The 25,384-nt window shown below is 41.6% G+C and overlaps 1 protein-coding gene across 2 annotated transcripts in view; it reads right to left on the reverse strand.

Annotated features, from left to right (window-relative positions):
* dock1 (dedicator of cytokinesis 1) overlaps nt 1–25,384 on the reverse strand; it is a 594,554-nt gene that overhangs the window by 175,706 nt on the left and 393,464 nt on the right. For both annotated transcript variants that reach the window (XM_060841973.1, XM_060841974.1), the window contains exon 30: nt 13,449–13,527. In XM_060841973.1, the coding sequence (XP_060697956.1) occupies nt 13,449–13,527 (79 nt within the window). The remainder of the gene's footprint in view (nt 1–13,448; nt 13,528–25,384) is intronic.

Here is a 25,384-nt window from a genome sequence, read left to right on the forward strand (position 1 = left end):
TGTTCTCATGACTTGTCCCACCTGCCAATCTCCCTTCCCACCTATCTGCTCCACCCTCCCTTCTGACCTATCACCTCCATCCCCACCCCCATCCACCTATTGTACTCTTTGCTACCTTCTCTCCAGTCCCACACACCACCTATTTATCTCTCCACCCTGGAGGATCCCTGTCTCTATTCCTGATGAGGGGCTTTTGCCCGAAACGTCGATTTTCCTGTTCATTGGATGCTGCCTGACCTGCTGTGCTTTTCCAGCACCACTCTGATCGAAACATCCTTGTAAATCTTTTCTGAACCGTTTCAAGTTTCACAACATCCTTCCAATAGGAAGGAGCCCAGAATTGCACATAATATTCCAAAAGAGGCCTAACCAATGTTCTGTACAGCCACAACATAACCCCCCCAACTCCAGTACTCAATACTCTGACCGATAAAGGAAAGCATACCAAACACTTTCTTCACTATGCTATCTACATGTGACTCCACTTTCAAGGAGCTATGAACCTGCACTCTAAGGTCTCTTTGTTCAGCAAAACTCCCTAAAACTTTATCATTAAGTGTATAAGTCCTGTTAAGATTTGCTTTCCCAAAATGCAGCACCTCACATTTATCTAAATTAAACTCCACCTGCCACTCCTCAACCCACTGGCCCATCTGATCAACATCCCGTTGTAATCCGAGGTAACCTTCTTCACTGTCCACTACACCTCCAATTTTGGTGTCATCTGCAAACTCACTAAGTGTACCTCTTATGCTCACATCCAAATCATTTATATAAATGACAAAAAAGTAGTGGACCCAGCACCGATCCTTATGGCACTCCATTGGTCACAGGCCTCCAGTCTGAAAAACAACCCTCCACCACCACCCTCTGTCTCTACCTTTGAGCCAGTTCTCTATCCAAATGGCTATTTCTCCCTGTATTCCCTGAGCGCTAAGCTTGCTTGGGATCCATTATTAAGGTTAGGTAGTGTAAGAAACTTTATTGTTAGGTAGTGCTCACGTAAGGTAGTATTAGCAAGTCTGGAACTTGTTAGCTTCACTAGACAACAGTAAGCCATTATGTTACACTAAGAACAGACTGAAAAGCTGATGGCATAGCCTGAAGAGGCCCCAGGGAAGGTGAGAGATAACAGGACCTTGGAGCCGTGTCTAAATGCACGTAGCTCAAACTGAGGTAATAGAATGTTATCAGGTGAGAGCCAATGACATACGAAAATTCTGCATTTTACCAAATAAGGATGTAACTCTGGAATGTGACAGAACAAAAGGATAGACAAATTTGTGGGCGGCACGGTGGCAAAGTGGTTAGCACTGCTGCCTCACAGCGCCTGAGACCCGGGTTCAATTCCCGACTCAGGTGACTGACTGTGTGGAGTTTGCATGTTCTCCCCGTGTCTGCGTGGGTTTCCTCCGGGTGCTCCGGTTTCCTCCCACAGTCCAAAGATGTGCGGGTCAGGTGAATTGGCCAAGCTAAATTGCCCGTAATGTTCGGTAAGTGGTAAATGTAGGTGTATGGGTGGGTTGCGCTTCGGAGGGTCGGTGTGGACTTGTTGGGCCGAAGGGCCTGTTTCCACACTGTAAGTAATCTAATTTTAAAAAATAGTCAGAACGCGCCTTCTCCAGTGAGCTAGACACCTCACTGAACTGTGTACAATTCTCTCTCATTAAACCTGTTTATACTTTTAATCAGACCCGGTGTCTCTCTCCTCCAAACGAACACGGGGACAGAAGATCTGTCTCAACAACCACCACCATCTGTCTTCTATCTTTGAGCCAGTTCTCTATCCAAATGGCTATTTCTCCCTGTATTCCCTGAGAGCTAAGCTTGCTAACCAGTCTCCCATGGGGAACCTTGTTGAATGCCTTACTGAAGTCCATATAGATCAAGTCTACTGCTCTACCCTCATTTATCCTTTTTGTTACCTCTATCAAAAAAAATTCAAGTTTATGAGACATGATTTCCCATGCACAAAGCCATGCCTTTGCAAATACATGTACATTCTGTCCCTCCGAAATCCCTCCAACAACTTGCCCACGATTGCATCAGGTTCACTGGTCTATAGTTCCCTGGCTTGTCCTTACCACCTTTCTTAAATAGTGGCACCGCGTTTGCCAACCTCCAGTCTTCCAGCACCTCACCTGTGACCATCAACGATACAAATATCTCAGCAAGAGGTCCAACAATCACTTTCCCACAGAGTTCAAGGGTACACCTGACCAGACCCTGGAGATTTATCCAATTTTATGCATTTCAAGACATCTAGCACTTCCTCCTCTGTAATATGGACATTTTGTTTAGATTAGATTACTTACAGCGTGGAAACAGGCCCTTCGGCCCAACAAGTCCACACCGACCCGCCAAGGCACAACCCACCCATACCCCTACATTTACCCCTTACCTAACACTACGGGCAATTTAGCATGGCCAATTCACCTGACCCGCACATCTTTGGACTATGGGAAGAAACCGGAGCACACGGAGTAAACCCACGCAGACAAGGGGAGAACATGCAAACTCCACACAGTCTGTCGCCTGAGTCGGGAATTGAACCCGGGTCTCAGGCGCTGTGAGGCAGCAATGCTAACCACTGTGCCACCGTGCTGCCCACATTTTTCAAGATGCCACTATTTCCCTGCGTTCTATATCTTCCATGTCCTTTTCAACAGTAAATATTGATGCAAAATACTCTTTTAATATATCCCCCATGTCCTGTGGCTTCACACACAGGCCGACTTGCTGATCTTTGAGGGGCCCTTTTCTCTCCCTAGTTACTCTACTGTCCTTAATGTATTTGTAAAAACCCATTGGATTCTCTTGAATTCTATTTGCCAAAGCTATCTCATGTCCCCTTTTTGCCCTCCTGATTTCCCTCTTAAGTATATTCCTACTGCCTTTATCCTCACTCCATCTATTCTGTCTAATCCTGACATATGCTTCCTTCTTTTTCTTAACCAAAATTCTAAATTTCTTTTGCAGAAAGTGAGGACTGCAGATGCTGAAGATCAGAGTCGAGAATGCGGTGCTGGAAAAGCACAGCAGGTCAGGCAGCATCCGAGGGGCAGGAGTTTCAGGCATAAGCGCTTCATCAGGAATAGTCATCCAGCATTCTTTACACCTCCCAGCGTTTTCTTTCACCGTTATAGGAATATACTGATTCTGGACTCTCGTTATTTCATTTCTGAAGGCTTCCCATTTTCCAGCCGTCCCTTGACCTGTGAACATCTGCCCCCAAACAGCTTTTGAAAGTTCTTGTCTAATACTGTCAAAGTTCGTCTTCCCCCAATTTAGAACTTCAACTTTTACATTGGGTCTATCCTTTTTCATCACTATTTTAAAACTAAAATTATGGTCACTGGCCCCAAAGTGCTCCCCCACTGACATCACTGTCCTGCCTTATTTCCTAAGAGTAGGTCAAGTTTTGCACCTTCTCTGATAGGTACATCTATAAACCTAATCAGAAAATTTTCTTGTCCACACTTAACAAATTCCTCTCCATCTAAAGCCCTAATACTATGGCAGTCCCATTCCATGTTTGGAAAGTTAAAATCCCCTACCATAACCACCCTATTATTCTTACAGATAACTGAGATCTCCTTAAAAATTTGTTTCTCAATTTCCCTCTGACTATTAGGGGGTCTATAATACAATCCCAATAAGGTGATCATCCCTTCCTTACTTATCAGTTCCATCTAAATAAATTGCCTGGATGTATTTCCAGGAATATCCTCCCACAGTACGGCTGTAATGCTATCCCTTATCACTAATGGGCAGCATGGTGACACAGTGGTTAGCACTGCTGCCTCACAGCACCAGAGACCCGGGTTCAATTCCCGCCTCAGGCGACTGATTGTGTGGAGTTTGCACATTCTCCTCCGGGTGCTCCGGTTTCCTCCCACTGTCCAAAAACGTGCAGGTTAGGTGAATTGGCCATGCTAAATTGCCCGTAGTGTTAGGTGCAGGGGTAAATGTAGGGGAATGAATCTGGGTGGGTGCACTTTGGTGGGTTGGTGTGGACTTGTTGGGCCGAAGGGCCTGTTTCCATACTGTAAGTAATGTAATTTAATCTAATCCCTCCTCTCTTGCCTTCTTTTCTGTCCTTCCTGTAGCATTTGTTTCGTGGAACATTAAGCTGCCAGTCCTGCCCATCCCTGAGCCATGTTTCTGTAATTGCTATGATATCCCAGTCTCATGTTCCTAGCCATGCGCTGAGTTCATCTGCCTTCCCTGTCAGGCCTCTTGTATTGAAATAAATGCAGTTTAACTTATCAGTCCTACCTTGTTCTCTGCTTTGTCCCTGCCTGCTCTGTTTGCATACTTCTTTTCTCAGCTGTACCAGTCTCAGATTGATCTCTTTCCTCACTAACTCCTAGGTCCCACACCCCACCTTACTCGTTTAAATTCTCTCGAGCAGCTCTAGCACATCTCCCTGTCAGTAGTTTAGTCCTCTTCCAATTCAGGTGCAATCCGTCCTTCTTTTACAGGTTACTTCTACCCCAGAAGAGATTCCAACGATCCAAAAACGTGAATCCTACACCAGCTCCTCAGCCATGCATTCATCTGCTCTATCTTCCTATTCCTACCCTCACTAGATTGTAGCACCGGGAGTAACCCAGATATTACTACTCTCGAGGACCTCCTTTTTAAATTCCTGTCTAACTCTCTATATTGTCCCTTCAGAATCTCAACCTTTTCCCTTCCTATGTCGTTGGTTCCAATGTGTACAATGACTTCCTGCTGGGCCCTCTCCCCTTTGAAAACATTCTGCACCCTCTTTGAGATATCCTTGATCCTGGCACCAGGGAGGCAACACACCATTCTGATTTTTTGCTGCTGGCCACAGAAACGTCTGTCTGTGCCTTGGACTAGAGAGTCCCCTAACACAATCAAGCTTTTGGAATCCAATGTACTCCTCATTGCATTAGAGCCAGTCTCGATACCAGAAACTGTTTGTGCTACGTTCCCCTGAGAATCTATCACCCCCTACATTTTCCAAAACAGCACACTTGTTTGAAATAGGGATAGCCACAGATGACTCCTGCACTATCTGCCTATCTCTCTTATCTTTCCTGGAGTTAAACCCATCTCTGAGGCTGTATCTGTGATGTTTCTCCTTTCCTATAACTGCCATCCATCACACCCCCTTGCTCTTGTAAATTCCTCATTGCCTCTAACTGTCACTCCAACTGATCCATTGGATCTGATAGAATTCATAACCAACAGCATTTATTGCAGATATAATTCTCAATAAGATGCAAACTCTCCCAAAACGTCCACACATGACAAGTTGAGCATATCACTTTATTAAGGGCCATTTTTGCTTCTTCCAGTCTACAGACCCAGAAAATAGCACCATCTTCTTTCTCTACAAAACACTACGTTAGGCTAACTTAATACTTACATTATATATTTTTAAGTTTAAATAAGATGTCTTCTGCCTTTGAGCCAGTTCTGTATCCAAATAGCTAGTTCTCCCTCTATTCCATTCGATCTAAATTTGCTAACCAGTCTACCATGAGGAACTTGTGGAATGCCTTAATGAAGTCCACATAGATCACATCCACCACTCTGCCCTCATCAATCCTCTTTGTTACTTATTCAAAAAACTCCATCAAGTTTGTAAGACATGATTTTCCAAGGACAAATCCCTAATCAGTCCTTGTTTTTCTAAATACAAGTAAATCCTGTCCCTCAGGATTGACTGAAACTGAAACATGTTTGCTTTCTCTCCACAGATATTTCCACACCTACTGAGTTTTATCAGCAATTTCTGTTTTGGTTTGTAAAAGTGATTGTTGCAATATAATTTGTAATACTGTTGTAATTTGGTTGAGTGACAAAGATTTCCACTTCTGCTCCAAAAAATTCAGTTTGAATCTCGTACCTTGTTTGACATCTAGTGCAATATTGATGGAGATTTGCATTATTCAAGGGCAACTGTTGTGACTAAATGTTAATCCAAAATTTAACTTTACCAGTTGTTGTTCTTCTTATAGACTTAATATTTCAAGTTTTGAAAGGCACAAAGAAACCTTCATCTCCCGAATCTATTACAGTGCTGTTATTTAATGTCACATATTTCGATTCTGTAAACTTCTCAAAATACGTCCTTCCTATATTTTGGTCAATAGTCCGTCTTCATCCAGTACAACCTTCATCATATACAGCAAGAGCACAGATTTCAATGCAATTTTCCCATTTTACCTGGTGACTAGTAGAACTAAATTAGTTCTAAAACAAATGAAGATTTTTCATTTTCTACCTCTCTCTACTTTTATTTTGGTAACTATATTATTTAGTGCTGTTACTCAATACTCCATGCAACTATGTTATTGTCTCAAGAAAGATGCCTTGTTATTCCCCTCTCTTCAGCCTGGTTCAATCACAACTAAGCTGAATCTATTCTCTTGTCTTTACTGCTAATTTTGAAACAAAGCTGGAAGGTGCCTGACTCAGAAAGCCAGTAAGAGCTTTCAGCAATAGCAAGAATCCTGGAGACCATGAGGATGGCTATCTGAGACAAGATGGAGGACTTTACTACCAAAAACAGATTCATGGATATATTTAACCTCAGTGTTATCAAAAGGAAGCGAATGATGCAGAATGTTGACTCTGATTAATGAGATAGTGACAGCGTGCACTTAAAAAGTTAACTGTTTCAAAGCATCTCCAGAATAGTGACATTTGTTCCAATTTGCCTAACCCAGCCAGAAATCCCAGCCTGACCTTGTCCCATTTGCTAGCATTTGGACCATATCCCTCCAAATTCTTCCTTATCATATACCCATCCAGAAGCCTTTTAAATGTTGTAACTATAAGTGCCTCCACCATTTCCTTGAGAAGCTCGTTCCATACATGCACCACCCTCTGCATGAAAAAGTTACTCTTTAAGTCTTTTTTAAACTTTTCCTTTCTCACCCTTAAACCTATGCCCTAGCTTTAGACTCATCCAATCCTAGGTAAAAGACTTTGGCTATCCATCCTATCCTTGCCCCTCATAATTTTTTAAACTCCTATAAGGTCACTCCTCCGTGTCCGAAACTGCAGAGAAAAAGCCCATCCTATTCAGCCTCTCCCTAAACCTCAAAGCCTCCAGTCCCAGCAATATCCTTGTAAATGATTTTTGCACCGTTTCAAGTTTACCAACATTCTTTCTCCACTTTGAGCAGAGTGGTGAGGAGAGAGGGCAGAGAGAAGCGAGGGTTGCCGGATAAGTTAGTTTTCCCCACTGAAAAAAGGACTTACCTCGAGAGTCGGGCCTCGATTTTGAAAACAGCGGCGAGGAAAGAGAGCGGAGAGAAGCAAAGGCTGCCGGGAAGTTTTTAAGTGGGTGAGATCTAAACCCGAGACCCTACACCTTAGGGCCTCCCTCCCACCCACCTCCTCTCACCTTACTAAGAGTCTGTAAACTCATTCAGTTTTCAGGTTTTCTCATTCTTTTCTCCTTTTCTTCTTTTCCTTATTTAGTCCCTTGAGGTCTTTCAGATTAGTAGAGTATGGCTGATAGGACAGTTGCATGTTCCTCCTGCAGAATGTGGCAGGTGAGAGATACGACACACGTCTCTGCCGACCACATCTGCGGGAAGTGCACCCAATTCCAGATCCTCAAAAACCGAGTTAGGGAACTGGAACTGGAGGAATTGTGGATCATCAGGGAGGCTGAGGGAGAAATTGAGTGTTGTATAGGGAGGTGGTCACTCCTCAGACAGGATAAGGACAGTTGGGTTACAGTGAGGGGGAGGAAAGGAAGCCAACAGATAGAGCAGGGATCCCCAGTAGCCATTCCCCTCAGCAACAGGATTACCGTTTTGGATACTGCTGGTGGGGACAGCCTTAGTTATCAGATCTCTGGTACTGAGCCTGACACTGCGGCTCAGAAAGGAAGGGAGGAGAACAGAAAAGCGCAGTGGTAGGGGATTCAATCGTTAGACGGATTGACAGGAGATTTTGTGGTCAGGAGTGGGACTCCCGAAAGGTATGTTGCCTCCTCGGAGCCAGGGTCCGGGATGTCACCGATCGGGTTTACAAAACTCTGAACGGGGAGGGTGAGCAGCCAGAAATCGTGGTACATATTGGCACCAATGACACAGCTAGGAAAGGGATTGAGGATCTGAAAAGTAACTACAGAGAGCTAGTTTGAAGCTGAACAGCAGGATGAGTAGAGTAGTGTTCTCGGGTTTGCTACCGGTTCCACAAGAAGTGAGGTGAGGAACAGTCAGCGAATGCAGCTTAACACGTGGCTGCAAGGCTGGTGCTGGAGAGAGGGCTTCAGGTACTTGGATCATTGGGATGCCTTCTGGGGAAGGTTGCACCTGAACTGGAGGGATACAAATGAACTGGGTGGGAGACTTGTTTGTGTGGTTCGGGATGGCTTAAACTAGTTTGGCGGGGGGTGGGAACCAGAGCTACATATCCAAGAGGGAGGTAGTTGTAGATGTGGCAGTGACAGGATGTAGTGAATCTGTTGGGAAGTTTTCCATATGGTGAAACAAAGGGATCGGTTAAAGTGTCTCTGCTTTAACGCAAGGAGTATCAGAAATAAGAGTGATGAACTTAAGAGCATGGATCAGTACTTGGGACTATGATGTTGTGGTCATAACTGAGACGTAGGTTTCACAGAGGTAGGAATGGTTGCTAGATGTTCCAGGGTTTAGAACATTTAAAAAGAACAGGGAAGGTGGAAAAAGAGGAGGGAGTGTAATCAGAGAGTGCATCACAGTTTAGAAACAAAGGTTGTTCAGGAAGGTTTGTCTACTGAGTTAGTCTGGTTGGAAGTTCGGAACAGCAAGGAAGCAGCCACCTCAGTGGGGGTTTTCTACAGACCCCCTAATAGCAGTAGGAAGATTGAAGAACTCATAGGCCCTCAGATTTTGGAAAAATGTAGATGTAGCAGGGTTGTTGCAATGGTTGACTTCAACTTTCCCAATATTGACTGGAACCTCCTTAGTGCAGATGGTTTGGATGGAGCCGTTTTTGTCAGGTGTGTTCAGGAGAGTTTCCTTACCCAACATGTAGACAGGCTGAGGGGAGAGGCCATTTTGGATTTGGTGTTTGGCAATGAGCCAGCACAGGTGTCAGACCTTGCGGTGGGAGAACACTTCGATGACAGTGACCATAGCTGCCTCACATTTACCATTGCGTTGGAGAGGGAAAGGAGCAGTTACTGAGGGAAGATATTTAATTGGGGAAAAGAAAACAATGATGCTATCAGACAGGAATCGGAAAATACAGATTGGGAGCAATTGTTCCACAGGAAGAATTACCAGACATGTGGAGACTGTTTAAGGAGCAGTTGTTGCAAGTGATGCATGAATTTGTCCCTCTGAGAGGGGTAAGAAAGGATATGATTAAGGAACCTTGGATGAGGAGAACAGAGGAGCTTCTCATCAAAAGGAAGAAGGCAGCTTACGTAAGATGGAGGAAGCAAGGATCTAGCACAGCTTTAGAAGATTACAGGCTTACTAGAAAGGAGCTCAGAAATGGACTGGAGAGAGCCAGAAGGAGGCACGAGAAAGGCTTGGCAGGAAGGATTAGGGAGAACCCAAAAGCATTTTACTCACCCGTTAGGAATAAAAGAATGATCAGGGAGAAGGCAGGGCCGACCAGGGATAGCATAGGGAACTTGAGAATGGATTCTGAGCAGATAGGGGAAGCCCTAAATGAGCTTTTTGCTTCTGTTTTCACCAAGGAAAGGGACCTTGTTGTGAATGAGAACTTTAAGGAGCTGGGATACAGTCCTGACAGAACAAGATTGAAGAAGTTGATGTACTGGAAATTTTGGCAAACATTAAAATTGATAAGTCCCCAGGGCCAGACCAGATTTATCCCAGGCTGCTCCAGGAAGCGAGAAAGGAGGTTGCTAAGCCGTTGGTGAAGATATTTGCTTCTTCACTCTCCACAGGAGTCGTAACAGAGGATTGGAAGGAGGCGAATGTTGTTCTGCTTTTCAAGAAAGGTAATAGGGAAATCCCTGGCAATTACAGACCAGTCAGTCTTATGCCTGTGGTCAGCAAGGTTTTGGAGATTCTGAGAGATAGGATTTAGACTATTTGGAAAAGCATAGCATGGTGAAAGGCAGTTAGCATGGCTTTGAGAGGGGCAGGTCTTATCGAGTTCTTTGAGGTGGTGTCAAGACAGGTCGACAAAGCTTGAGCAGTGGATGTGATCTTCGTCAAGGCATTTGATAAGGTTCCCCATGGTAGGCTCATTCATAAAGTCAGGAGGTATAGGATACATGGAGATTTGGCTAAATGGATTCAGAATTGGTTGGCTGACAGAAAGCAGAGAGTGGTTGTAGATGGAAAATATTCTGCGTGGAGGTCAGTCTTGAGTGGTGTCCTGCAGGGCTCTGTTCTCGGGCCTCTGCTCTTTGTAGTTTTTATAAATGATTTGGATGAAGAGGTTGAGAGGTGGGCTAGTAAATTTGCATATGACACAAAGGTTGGAGGCGTCGTCGATAGAATAGAGAGCTACTGCAGGCTGCAGCGCGACACAGACAGGATGCATAGCTGGGCTGAGAAATTGCAGATGGAGTTCAACCTGGATAAATGTGAAGTGATGCATTTTGGAAGATCGAACTTGAATGCTCAATATAGGATTAAAGACAGGTTTCTTGGCAGTGTGGAGGAACAGAGGGATCTTGGTGTTCAAGTGCATTGATCCCTCAAAGTTGCCAGCCAAGTGGATAGGATTGTTAAGAAAACATATGGCGTTTTAGCTTTCATTCACAGGGGGATCGAGTTTAAGAGCTCCAAAGTTTTGCTACAGCTCTACAAGTTCCTGGTGAGACCACACTTGGAATATTGTGTCCAGTTCTGGTTGCCCGAGTATAGGAGAGATACAGAGGCTTTGGAGAGGGTGCAAAGAAGGTTTAACAGGATGCTGCCTGCACGGGAGGGCTTGTCTTATGAAGAGAGGTTGACTAAGCTCAGACTTTACTCTCTGGAGTGAAGGAGGAAGAGAGGTGACCTGATCGAGGTATACAAGGTAATGTGAGGCATAGACAGAGTCAATAGCCAGAGACTTTTCCCAGAGCCAGACTGACTGGCCTGAGGGGTCATAGCTTTAAGATATTAGGAGGAAGGTGTAGAGGAGACGTCAGAGGTAGGTTCTTTACACAGAGTTGTGAATGCATGGAATGCGTTGTCAGTGGTGGTAGTGGTGGAATAGAGTTATTAGGGACACTTAAGCCACTGCTGGACATTTACATAGACAGGAGTGAATTGAGGTTAGGTTGCGTAGATTAGGTTGTTTATTTTACATTACGATTAAATCCTCAGCATAACATTGTGGGCCGAAGAACTTGTTCTATGCTGTACTTTTCTAAGTTCTATGTAGAAGGGTGACGAGAATTATACACTGTATTCTTGAAATGGCAACACCAATGTCCTGTACAGCCACAAAATAACATCACAACTCCTATACTAGATGTTCCGACCAATGAAGGTAAGTGTGTCGAATGTCTCCTTCACAACTTGACTACTTGTGACTCCATTTTCAAGGAACTATGCTTCTATACCCCGAGGTGTCCTTGTTCAGCAACACACTCCAGGGCCCTACCATTAGCTGTATAAGTCCTGTCCTGGTTTGCCTCACCAAAGTACAACACGTCACATTTATTTAAATTAAGCTCAATCTGCCACTCTTCGGTTCACTGGCCCATCTGATCAGGGTCTTGTACTCCGAGATAATCTTTTTTCACTGCACATTAAACCACCTATTTTGGTCGCATCTGCAAACTTACTAACCATACCTCTTATATTCACAGCCAAATTAGTTTTAAAAATGACAAAAAAGCAATGGATGCAGCACCAATCTTTATGGTCACAGTCCTCCAGTCCAAAAAGCATCTCTTTGCCACCACCCTTTGTCTCCTACCTTCAAGCCAATTTTGTATCCAATTGACTAGTTTCTCTGGATCTTGTGTGATTTAACCCTCCTAACCAGTTCACCATGCCAAACACTTTGCTGAAATCCATACAGACAATGTCTACCACTCCATTTTTATCAATCTTCTTTGTTACCTCTTCAAAAAACTTAATTGAGTTAGTGAGACAAGATTTCCCATGCACAAAGCCATGTTGATGATCCCCAATCAGTCCTTGTCTTTCCAAATGCACGTAAATCAAGTCCTTCTGAATCCATTCCAACAACTTACCCACCACGGACACACTATATATATATATAGTTCCCTGGCTTTTCTTAGCAGCCTTTCTTAGATAATGGCACAACATTAGCCAGTTGCCACCTCATCCGTTGCCATTGATAATACAAATATCTCAGCAAAGGTCCCAGCAATCTCTTCTTTAGCTTCCCACAAAGCTCTGGAATACACCTGATTAAGTCCCAGAGATTTATATACCTTTATATATTTTAAGACCTCCAGCATTCCCTCTTTTGTAATACGAACTCTTTTCAAGACATTACTATTTATTTTTCCAAGTTCCCTCACTTCCATTTCCTTCTCCATAGTAAATACTGACGCAAAATACTCATTTAGGACCTCACCCAACTCATGTAGTGCCACACATAGACAGCCGCATTAATCTTTAAGGGGCCCTATTCTCTCCCTAGTTACACTTCTGTATTTTATGTACTTATAAGTTTTCTTTGGATTCTCCTTAATCATGATTTCCCTCTTAAGTATACACCTGCTGCCCTGATACTCCTGTAGGGATTCACTTGACCCAGCTATCTATGCCTGATATAAGCCTCCTTCTTTTCCTTGACCACAGCCTCAATTTTTCTGGTCATCCAGCCTTCTGTACACCTACCAGCCTTTCCTTCACAATAACAGGAACATACTAACTCTGAATGCTCATCATCTCATTTTTGAAGGCCTCCCACTTTTCAACCATCCCTTTCTCTGCGAATAGCCTCCTACATCAACTTTTGAAACTTCTTGTCTTATGCTGTCAAAATTGGCCTTACTCCAATATACAGCTTTAATGTTTTGATCAGTTCCATCCTTTTCCATAACTATTTAAATAGTAATAAAATTATGATCACTTGCCCCAAACTGCTCCCTTCCAGACATCTCAATCACTTGCACTGCCTTATTTACCAACAAAAGTTCCAGTATTGCTCCTTCTCTAGCAGGTACATCCACATACTGAATAAGAAAGTTTTCTTGTAACACCTAACAAATTCCTTCCCATCCAAACTCTTAACACTATTGTAGTCCACTATTTTTTGTTTCATTTTATAATTTAATAAATTCACTTAATTTTCCTGCACTGAGAACTGATGGGTCTTTATTTTCTCTCCTCTTTGCCAAAGAACTCCATTTAAAGAGATATTCATAAGGATACATTGCTTGAAACTTTTTATTCTTTTACAGCCTTAGAATAAACCACATAATTCGCAAACAGAAACATATTTTATACTTCTAACTAAACTACTGTTTTTGTAATGACTCAAAGATATAAAGTTGCTTTTACTGCTCTTACCTGTAGCTCGAAGTTCGTTTGATCAAGAAATTTCTTGTTCAGAATATCAGCATACTGATTTATTGCTCGGAGGAAGACTCTGAAAGGTAAAATCCAAATAAAAATACATTGTATTACCAAATCAATTGTAGCAATCTTAAAGGACCTGACAATGTAAACAAAGTTATTAACATTGTACTGTAAAACTACCAATTTTATTTAACATGCTGCAAGCGACAAATTAAAATCCTCCGAGCAGAAAATATTTCATTGATAATATCTTGTTGAATAGTATTGAGAACAAAATTAATGTACAACATATACATAAGAATTTTTATGAATTGGCAAATTCAGTACACACACAAATGGTTCTTCTTGCTGCAAAAGATGATGGTACTTAACACAAGAGAATTAAGACCTACGAAGCTCAGTGGTTCTTGAGGACAGAGTAAATTGGAGGCTGTGAGGTTCAGTGTTTGCGAACAAGATGTCTGGTTATTTCTCATACCTCAGAGAAACAGCCAGCCTGACAACATTGTGAAATCTATCATCAGCAATGGTGCAGTCAGTCTGTACCAAGCTACCAATCACTCCCTTTCTCTTCTTCAGATCAAGCAGAGTCAAGAGCCTCCAGAGAGAGAAACATCATATTAGAGCAACATTTCTGAGAAGGCACTGTCATAGCTTGCATCACTCTTGGAGAATGGTTTTTAGAAAAGACTTACAAGGATCTACTTGTGGTAATGCACCCAGAATGGATGATCAAGAGCAGGGAGAGCTTGGTAAAGAAAAGCTTGTTGGAAAGTGAGGCCCCCTCTCCAGTCTGATTGAGAAAGCACGGTTGAGGGTTTGTGAAAAATAACATTGCTTTCCATACAAATATTTATATCAAGGTTTGGACGGCTCTATGGTAGTTTCAGCTCTATGGTAGAAAACAATGCGTTCAAATCCTGCTTATACGTCACTTCATATCATTTGAAATCACCAATTTGCAATCTCCTTTCTCTGAGTTTATCATAATTTTCAATTTGGCATTTGAAGCAAATCTTAAAACAATTCCTCTTGTTTGAAAATATCTAAACAATTTGTGCAAATAGAAGACAAAAGCGGTCTCAGTTATACACAAAAATGTGGTTAAAGAAAAATTGTGATTCAATTGTTAATTGTTGGCAGTCTCCAGTATAAAGAGTTCAGACTAACGTTCACCCACTATCATCATACTGGGAAGGAGAAGCCATTTCTCAGTGGGAGGCACGCTAAGGACTTTCTTTATATGTACCTGTTGCACCATAGCCAATGACCATATTAAAGACCCCTAGCACAGCTCCGTCTATTTCAGCCATTGCTTGACAGGGTCAGGAATCAGTTGGAACCACAGGGAAAGCAGGTCTTACTTTCAATAGACAATATGCCTTTTATTGCAATCAACAGCATAGTGAGCCAGCTGATGGCTTAGTCATAGAGATGCACAGCACGGAAACAGACCCTTCAGTCCAACTCGTCCATGCCGACCAGATATCCTAAATTAATCTAGTCCCATTTGTCAACACTTGGCCCATATCCTTCTAAATCCTTCCTATTCATATACGCAGCCAGATGCCTTTTCCTCAGGCTGCTCAGGCTTTTAAATAGCATACCCTGAATAACTGTACATTCAGGTGTATGAGGTGCCTCAATAAAATAACCTTGATAAAAATTGGGAAAATAGCAAGGTTCTCAATCTGGACTGAATCCTTGTATGGGGAATAATTCTAACCTGCTGCACTACTGTTGACCCCCATGGGCAATAAATAATTGTCAAACAGATTTAGTATGCGATCATTACTCATAGTGTCAGAGATGTACAGCACGGAAACAGACTCTTTAAACCAACTCGTCAATGCCGACCAGATATCCTAACCTAATCTAGTCCCATTTGCCAGCACTATGTCCATATCTGTCTACACTCTTCCTATTCATATACTTATCCTGATGTCTTTTAAATGCTACAATTGTACCAGCCTCCATCACTTCCTCTGACATCTCATTCCATACATGCACCACCCGCTGTATGAAAATGTTGCCTCTTAGGTCCCGTTTAAATTTTCACATCTCACCCTAAACCTAGTGCTTAACTCCCTCACCCCAGGGAAAAGATCCTGTCTATTTACCCTATCCATGCCCTCTGTAAGGTCAACCTCCGACACGCCAGAGAAAACAGCCCCAGCCTATTCAGCCTTTCTGTATAGCTCAAATCCTACCAACCCTGGCGAATCCTTGCAAATCTTTTCTGAACCCTTTCAAGTTTCACAACATTCTTCCAATAGGCATTAGACCAGAATTGCACATAATATTCCAAAAGTGGCCTAATCCTTGCTAGATTATTTTATTTGAAGCAGACAAATTAAGTATTATCTAGGCCTCATTTGAGGAATTATGAATGACAGCTTCAAACTAGAATTAATAGAAATTACATAAAATCAGAGGAGCCAAAATAATGTTACACCAAAATATGCTTTGGCATTTTACATTATATAGCAAGATCTGAAAAAAAGTTGAGATTTTCATTCAAAGTAATTGGTATTAAGTTGTCTCAGAAAATAATGAAAGTTTCATTTCAGTCAATCCTAATGTAAGCATGTTTAAATGAGTCATTCAGTTGTGTACAATAGATCAGTGAGTGATTTGATTAAGGTCATATCTTTGCCATTTGTTGCAGCTCAATGAACATTTGAAAGAAGCCTTTGATTTAATAAAAAAATACCATTGCCTTGAGACAAAAAACAATTTTTGCAGAAGAATAGAATAGGTATAATTAAACTGGGTAGAAGGACAACTGAAGGGAATAGATAATAAGGAGTCATCATGACAAGGTATTGAATATCCAAACAAAACCCTAGACTCCTATACTCAGTTTAATGAGGTCAGATACATTTCTCTCCTGGTATCAAGACAATATAGTTTACTTGTCTTAATTGAGATTATCAGATCCTTCAATTTTTAACACTAATGTCTAAAGTACATCACATACATTACATATTTAATTATGCAAATTTCTTAAAATTTCAAATTCTCGCAAATCTTCAACAAAATGTTTAATTTGAAATAGAGATATCTAAAATGCCTGCACTAATTGGGAAACATTGCGGATTTATTTAAATGTAAAGCTTAATTTAATTATGCCTTCTGTCTAAGTTAAGAAATGCTGAAATAATCTGGATAACAGAGGATTAGCCTCTGTTATTAAGTGAATAATGAGAGGAGCATGTGCCATTATGAGCACTAGAAATACATTTATTTATAGTTTGCAAAAAAATGAAAAAAACTAAAACTTAAGGAAATCCCAAACCAACACTAGAATGACATGCTATTACTTTTCACCTAATATGAACTTCTTGGGTATGCTGTCCATTTCCAAGTGGAAGGTGAATTAGGTTGAAAAATGCTGAAATTCATTTTCTTTCTAGGAAAACTGTTCTAGGTCCTTTTGGTGGATTAGGAAGGGCTTGGGTGCAGAACACACATAAACCTTCTCTGGGCTTTAGATCCTTATTGTGAGAGCCACAAGAAAATTGTATTTTCCCTTGCATACATTTTTGTGAAAGTTTTTGAAAGTTCTAAAACGATACATCCTGCTTTCAGGTTTTCAGGTGGAAATCTGCTGAGCAGATTGGAGCCTTTTGAAAATGTTCTGATGCCATCAAATATCACTATTGGGGATGGTATTTTAATGTAGATTTGTTTTTAATGTAGTGATTCAATTTGTCATTGGAATCTGTCCTACAAAAATAAGTTTATCCTTAGATTGACTAAATTGTGTAACAATTGTTATGCATTATAGCACTTTTTCAATTCTCACATATATTATCATGCATTAATGAAAGGGCCTGTTGAGCTCTCCTGTAATGTTTTGTGCTGTGATTTATAGTAGTTGACAGATTTAGCAATTAAAAATAAATTGAAATCGAAAGTTGAAACAAAATTTCTACATTTGCGTCCCTTCAGTGAGTGTGAACACAGAAAATAATGGTGTCCTATTTGCATCAATGTCAGGAAGTGTCGCTAGGGGGCTGTGTCATGACAGCCACAGATCTTACAAATACTTGACTAAGTTCCAAAAGCCATGAAAGGGCTTCACCTTACCAGGTGGTCTAATGATCTGAAAACAACTGGATTTTAAGAGCCTTTAAAACAGAATATCCTTCTGATTTTTTTTTAAAAAGCAAACCTGATCAGCATTTAGAGGATTTCATTTCTTTGATACTAGGGAAAGTAAACTCCATTATAAATGATAATGTGTTTGAATTCAGGGCTTTCTGTTTAAGCTTTAATCTTCCACTAACAATTTTAAAACAACTCCCACTGCTGTGGTTGCTCCTGATGATAAAACATATGGATTGAAGTTATGCAGGATAAATAGGAAACATGGAAATAATATGGGTTCTGAGGGAGTATTCAGTAGCATGTCAGGATGAGGTGGGAGGCCTTTAAATGAAGTTGGGAGTTGAGCTGCTTTGAAATGGTCTTGATCTTAACCTGATTAAACAACTTTAAGGGAGAAAGTGACACCAATGTGAAATACGAGTTGTATCTGTGTGGGACAGCAACATTGATGAATTGATGGAAGTGGTTCATAGTAGATATAATGTAGGTAAAGTTCAGTAATACCCTGATTACACTGATACTGATTAAATTCAGTCTTTCATTTGTGACATTTAACTAGATTATTGAAATTAACAGCTTGAACCTCATCATAAGAGAAGCAGGAATTGGTGACTATGCTTGAAACTGCAGACTTACCTTTTTATAGATTAGATTAGATTACTTACAGTGTGGAAACAGGCCCTTCGGCCCAACAAGTCCACACCGACCCGCCAAAGCGCAACCCACCCATACCCCTACATTTACCCCTTGCCTAACACTATGGGCAATTTAGCATGGCCAATTCACCTGACCTGCTCATCTTTGGACTTATACTTCAGGAACTACATGGCTGGCTCCAGCTTCAACCCAGCAATAGCGTGAGTTGAGTGGCTCAGTGGTCAGACGCAATTCCCTCCAACAAAGGTAGGCCTCCTTTCACAACTGGAGGTGGGGGTCGGAGCGGGGGTGGGGGTGAAGAGTGTCATACTGGAGACAGCAGTAGTAAGGATGCTCACATGTCCTTTTATAACGAACTGAATGTTTGGGTGCAATTGTAAAGTAACTTCCTAGATCTTTTGATGCCACTGTGACCTTCAGTGGCAGTGAACAACTCAGTGTTCACAATTATTTGGGATCTGAGCTAATGTTGTCTTGTGCTCCTATTACTACTTGGCTGGTTTCTCTGATCAGGAGCAGATATTGATTTGACTTGACATAGTCCTTGTGTTTTGTTATAGAACATCTCACGATCAGATCTATTCCGCAACCAACAAAGGGATTGCCTTTCCTCGAGAACTGCTCAAAAAAAATCAGCTCAATTTAAAAAAGTAACCAGTCTTCATAACATAAAACACATGAGCCACACCTCTGAAGTTTAATTTAGATAACTGCAAAGCATTGCATTTTGGTAAGGCAAACCAGGGCCAGAATTACATAGTTAATAGCAGGGTCCTGTGGAGTGTTGCCAAACAAAGAGACGCAGGGGTGCTGGTTCATAGTTCCTTGAAAATGGAAAGTAGCCAGAATAGTGAAGAAAGTGTTTGGTCTGCTTGCCTTTATTGTTCAAAATATTGAGTATAAGAGTTGGAACATCATGGTGCAACTGTAAGGGACATTGGTGAGGTCACTTTTGGAATACTGAGTACAATTCCGGTCATCCTTCTATAAGAAGGATGTTGTTAAACTTGAGAGAGTACAGAAAAGATTTACAAGGACTGGAGGGTTTGAGTTACAGGGAGAAGCTGAACAGGCTGGGGCATTTTTCTCTGGAGCATTGGAGACTGATCAGTGACTTTCTGGAGCTTTATAAAACTGAGAGATGTGTTGATGGGTGACTGACCAAGGTATTTTTCCTAAGGTTGGGGAATCCAAAACTAGAGAGCATAGGTTTAAAGTAAGAGAAGGAAGATTGAGAAAAGACCAGAGGGATAGCTTTTTCATGCAGCGAGTAGTACATATATGGAACGAACTTGCCAGAGGAAGTGATGGAGTCAGGTTCAGTTACTCATTTGGATTCCTTTTAAATGTATTATAAGAATAGGACGGATTTAGAGGGATATGGGCCAAATGCTGGCAAGTGGGACTAGGTCAGATTGGGATGTCTGGTTGGCGTGGATGAGTTGGACTGAAGAGCTTGTTTCTATGCTGTATGACTTTATGAGTCTATAACTGAACATAACATGGATCAAGGCCAGAATAAAACTGAGAGCCTAATTTAGAAGCCTATAAAATAAAAAGATAAATCACTAAGCAGAATGAAGTGATTGCAATGATCTGTTTGAATATGATTTATACCAAAAGGAGAAAATTATTCAGGACAGCTAAGAATGGGCATAGAACAGTAAAGGTTTTTAGAAATTCTTGGGGAATTTATGTCAACTTTACATGGATGAAACACTAAAATTCCAATATTGTTCTTTTTTAGTCCAAATTAATAGCATTAGATTTTGTAGAGGAAATGGAATTTTCCTGATAAACATTTGCAAATACAAGTTCTATTTTATCTTCAGGACAAAATCACGAGTGATTGTTTCTTCAAATTTTACAAGAGTAAGAAAAAGTTTGAGTCACACCAATTGTGAACTGAGCATTGTACATTACATCAATAGATAGACTGCAAATGGAAGACTGATTGCTGCAGTGAGATAAAGAGAAGGAATCTCAACATTTATAAAATTATTTCTATACTCATTAATTCCATCATTTAATTCTGACTCAATGTAAATCAGGAGAAAGTGAGGACTGCAGATGCTGGAGTACCAGAGTTGAAAAATGTGGTGCTGGAAAAACACAGCAGGCCAGGCAGCATCCTAGGAGCAGGAGAATCGACGTTTCGGGCATAAGCCTTTCTTCAGGAATGAGGCTGGTGTGCCAAGCGGGCTAAGATAAAAGGTAGAGGGGAGGGAATTTGGGGGAGGGGTGCTGGGAATACGATAGGTGGAAGGGGGTGAGGGTGATAGACCGGAGAGGGGGTGGGGGCAGAGGTCGGGAAGAGGACTGCAGGTCAAGAGTGTGGTGCTGAATCCGAGGGTTTGAGGGGATGGGGGGAAAATGAGGAAGCTGGAGAAATCTACATTCATCCCGTGTGGTTGGAGGGCTCCTAGGCGGAAGATGAGGCGCTCTTCCTCCAGGCGTCGTGTGGCCAGGGTCTGGCGATGGAGGAGGCCAAGGACCTGCATGTCATTGGCGGAGTGGGAGGGGGAGTTAAAGTGTTCAGCCACGGGGTGGTTGGGATGGTTGGTGCAGGTGTCCCAGAGGTGTTCCCTGAAACATTCCACAAGTAGGCAGCCTGTCTCCCCAATGTAGAGGAGACCACATCAGGTGCAGCGGATACAGTAAATGATGCGTATGGAGGTGCAGGTGAATTTGCGACGGATATAGAAGGATCCATTGGGGTCTTGGAGGGAGGTGTGGGCGCAAGTTTTGCACTTCTTGCGGTTGCAGGGGAAGGTGCTGGGAATGGAAGTTGGGTTGGTGGGGGGTGTGGACCTGACGAGGGTGTCGCGGAGGGAGTGGTCTCTCCTGAATGCTGATAGGGGTGGAGAGGAAAATATATCCCTGGTGGTAGGGTCTGTCTGGAGGTGATGGAAATGACGGAGGATGATACGATGTATCCGGACATTGGTGGGGTGAAGGTGAGGACCAGTGGGGTTCTGTCCTGGTGGCAATTGGAGGGGCGGGGTTCAAGGGCGGAGGTGCGGGAAGTGGAGGAGATGCGGTGGAGAGCGTCGTTGACCATGTCGGAGGGGAAATTGCGGTCTTTGAAGAAGGAGGCCATTTGAGTTGTTCAGTAGTGGAATTGGTCCTCCTGGGAGCAGATGCAGCGGAGGTAGAGGAATTGGTAATATGGGATGGCGTTTTTACAGGGGACAGGGTGGGAGGAGGTGTAATCTAGGTAGCTGTGGGAGTCGGTCGGTTTGTAGTAAATCTCTGTGTTGAGTCGGTCGCCTGAGATAGAAATGGAGAGGTCTAGGAAGGGGAGGGAGGAGTCTGAGATGGTCCAGGTAAATTTGAGGTCAGGGTGGAAGGTGTTAGTAAAGTGGATGAACTGTTCAACCTCCTCGTGGGAGCACGAGGTAGCGCCAATACAATCATCGATGTAGTGGAGAAAAAGGTGGTGGTGGTGGTGGGGGGGCGGTGCCTGTATAGCTGCGGAAGATTGTCTGTTCCACATATCCGACGAAGAGACAGGCACAGCTGGGACCCATGCGGGTGCCCAATGTAAATCAGTCTAGTTTTCTAATGTCAATCGTAAAATAGTCTTGGTGCTCAGGGTGGCTGGTTTTCTCCCTGCTGTACTTATGATCTTTATGTGGCAAAGCATTTTGAAATGTTGTTTTGGGTCAATGATCCTAATTTCTAACTACAAAATTTGTTCAACAAACATATATTCCTTCTTGACTTCATAGAATGTTAATCCTTTTCTTGCTAGAAATTTTGCATGGTATCTATCTGTTGAAGGTTTTGAAGTTCTTTTGGAAGATGGACAAATTTCACATTATTTGACTAGAAATTTCCAGTTTCACAGGGTGGTTACCCATAATGAATACTATGTTCTTACTGTTAGCCTAACACAGGCTGAAACACTGTTCAAAAATTAAACAAAATTGCTCATTTACATACTAATTGGTCACACATTTTTGAAATACCCAGACTTTAACAGACGAACATGAAGAGAAAGCTTATTGGGCCTATATCAGCAAGAGCTATTTAGTCGTTTCTTCTTCAGCTACTAAGTGCTGTCAACAAAAGTGGTGAGTTTCCTTCCTACAGTCTCTCAGCAAAGTTCTGTTTTACAAAATTTGGAGCACATCATAAAACAGGTAATGCTACTGAAAGCCATTCATTAATTATTTCAGGAGTCACTTCGTTAGATTTTCTGGCATTTGTTTTTTGAATTATGGCATGAACTATTTCAATTTGTTAACTTAATCCAAGGTCTTTCAAAGAAATAACTATGTGATAATTTAGGTCATTTTGACAGTTTTTACCAAATAATACATATTCAGAAACTGTATTACAATTTTTTCACACATTTGTTGAACCATTCAAGAAGTTCTGCTCATCAAGTGTATAAACATTTTGCATCAATATCGAAATCACTGCTTCTACTCCATTGCAAGTCAGAATCACATTTTGCTTTGTCGATATTGTTGGTGGGTGCTTCAGTGATACTAAATTATTTTGTTAATTCAGTCTGTATCTTCAGCTTTTTTCCAAAAGCACTTGACGTTTAACTCAAATTCAGACCTATGTGGTTTAGTTTATTTTCAAAAATATGCACAATGCTCTTTCATGCTTTAATCCAATCCTGAAATTCTGTCGCTTATTTCATCCCTTGGTTCTTCCACAGAGTATATTATTTAAAAGTTATAGCGTTCAAAGCCACATCATACTAAGGATACACTTTGTCAAGCATTTTCATAACTGGGATCATTAAAAAGGAGCAGTACATGTAATATATTTGGATTTTCAGAAAGCAGCTGATAAAGTACGACACATCAGACCACTTAATAAGATAAATCCTCAGGTATATTAGCGTGGTTAAAGGACTGGCTAATAGAAGAGAGTGTTAGGATAAGGGGGGCATTTTCTAATTCTATAACTAGTAGAAAGTCAAAGGGATTAACACTGGAGCTACAATTAATTATAATAGTTATTAATGACTTGGATCAGGAAAATGAATGTACTAAAGCCACGTTTGCAGGTGAAAGCAAAAACAGATGGGAAGGCAAGCGGTGAGGATGACTCGGAGAGTAAAATGTGTGGGAAAATGAAATATAGTGTGGGAAAATGAGAGATTATACACTTTGGCAGAATAGAGAAACCAAATTTAACTTAAATGCAGAAGGATTGCAGAAAGCCAAATTACAGAGGAATTTGGATTTTCCGTGCGAAATTCTCAAAATTGGCTTCCAAGTTCAGCAGATAATGGAGAAGGCAAATGGAATACTGGCTTTTATTTTAAAAGGAATGGAATATAAAATAGGCAAGTCTTGCTAATACTATACAAGGTTCCAGCTGGAATACTGTCAACAACGTTGTCCCCTTAACTAAGCAAAGATATATTGGCATTGAAGGAAGTCCAGAAAAGGTGCACGCATTGAGGGGCTGCCTTATAAGGAGACAATGAGTAGGTTGGCTTGAAGAACCAGACAGTGCTGATTTAAGGTGACTGGCAAAAGAAGTGACAGTGACTTAAGGAAATAGGGTTGTCCACATATGCAACAGAGGCAAATTCAATTGTAGATTTCAAGAGAGTTGGACAATTACTGGACGAGTAAAGAAATTTCAGAGTGACAGATTCGTAGAAGAAAAGGCAAGACCGGGAAACTGGGTGAACTGTTCTTGTTGACAGTCATCATGGAGACGACGGATGAAATGGCATTTTTGAACCGAAAACATCACATGACAGCATGAAACTCAAACAGGTGGAAAACATACCAAGCATAATTAGGATTGACTTCCATTATAACATCATGATGGTTTCTCACAAGGAGCAAATTGAACATTGCATGAAAATGAACAGGAAAGCAATAAAAATGAAGGCAAAGTGACATGGGCCTTTGATGACAATGAATAAGGAATCGCTCTATTTACTGACCAGAGGGTTTATTAAGATAAAACCAAAAGTAAAATTTCACAGATCTTCGAACTTAAAATCAAAATAGATAAATGCTGAAAATACTCAGCAAATAAAGCAGTGCCCGTGGAGAGAAACAGAATTAACATTTCAGATCAATGACCATTCTTCAGAATTATAAGATTGATTTTGATGATTTGCATCAGAGCAGAGGAGAGAAGGGACTTTTATGATTTGAATGCATGGTCTGAAAAGGTGCTAAAAGCAGATTCAATAGTATTTTCAAACAAGAATTGGATATAGCAATTTTTGAGAAGATTTTAGCTCAGGTTGATGGAAATTAGCTCACTGAGCTGGAAGGTTTGTTTTCAGATGTTTTGTCATCATACTAGGAAATATCGCCAGTGAGAGTCTCTGGTAAAGTGCTGGTGGTATGTTGCATCTCTCTGTTTATAGGTCTTGGTTTCTTAAGGTGGGTGATGTCATTTTCGGTTCCTTTTTTTTCAGGGAAGGGAGATTGGATCTAAATCGATGTGTTTATTGAAGAAGTTCTAGTTAGAATGCCATGCCTCTCAGAATTCTCGTGTGTCTTTGTTTTGCCTGTCCTAGGATGAGTGTGAGGTCCCAGTCAAAGTGGTGTCCTTGTTTGTCTATGTGTATGGAAACAAGTGATAGTAGGGCATCGCTTTTGGTGGCTAGTTGGTGCTCGCGTATCCTGGTGGCGAGTTTCCTGCTTGTTTAGAACATAGAAAGAACATAGAAAGATACAGCGCAGTACAGGCCCTTCGGCCCTCGATGTTGCGCCGACCGAGTCCTACCTAACCTACACTAGCCCAATAACTTCCAAATGCCTATCCAATGCCCGCTTAAATGACCATAAAGAAGGAGAGTTCACCACTGCTACTGGCAGGGCATTCCATGAACTCACAACCCGCTGTGTAAAGAATCTACACAGTTTGTCCCATGTAACTTTTTTTTGTACAGTTCTTGCATGGTACCTTGTAAATGATGTTAGTTTTGCTAGTAGTATCTAATGGATCCTTCAGGTTCATTAATTGCTGTTTAAGTGTGTTGGTAGGTTTGTGGGCTACCACGATGCCAGAGGATCTGGGTAGTCTGGAAGTCATTTCTGATATGTCTTTGATGTAAGGTAATGTGGCTATAGTTTTTGGTTGCGTTGTGTCTATTGTTTGGGTTTGTTTCTTAAGAATCGGCGGATTGTGTTTATTGGGTATCTGTTTTTCTTGAAAAT

This window comes from Hemiscyllium ocellatum, chromosome 22 (assembly GCF_020745735.1).
Source record: "Hemiscyllium ocellatum isolate sHemOce1 chromosome 22, sHemOce1.pat.X.cur, whole genome shotgun sequence".
Lineage (NCBI taxonomy): Eukaryota > Metazoa > Chordata > Chondrichthyes > Orectolobiformes > Hemiscylliidae > Hemiscyllium > Hemiscyllium ocellatum.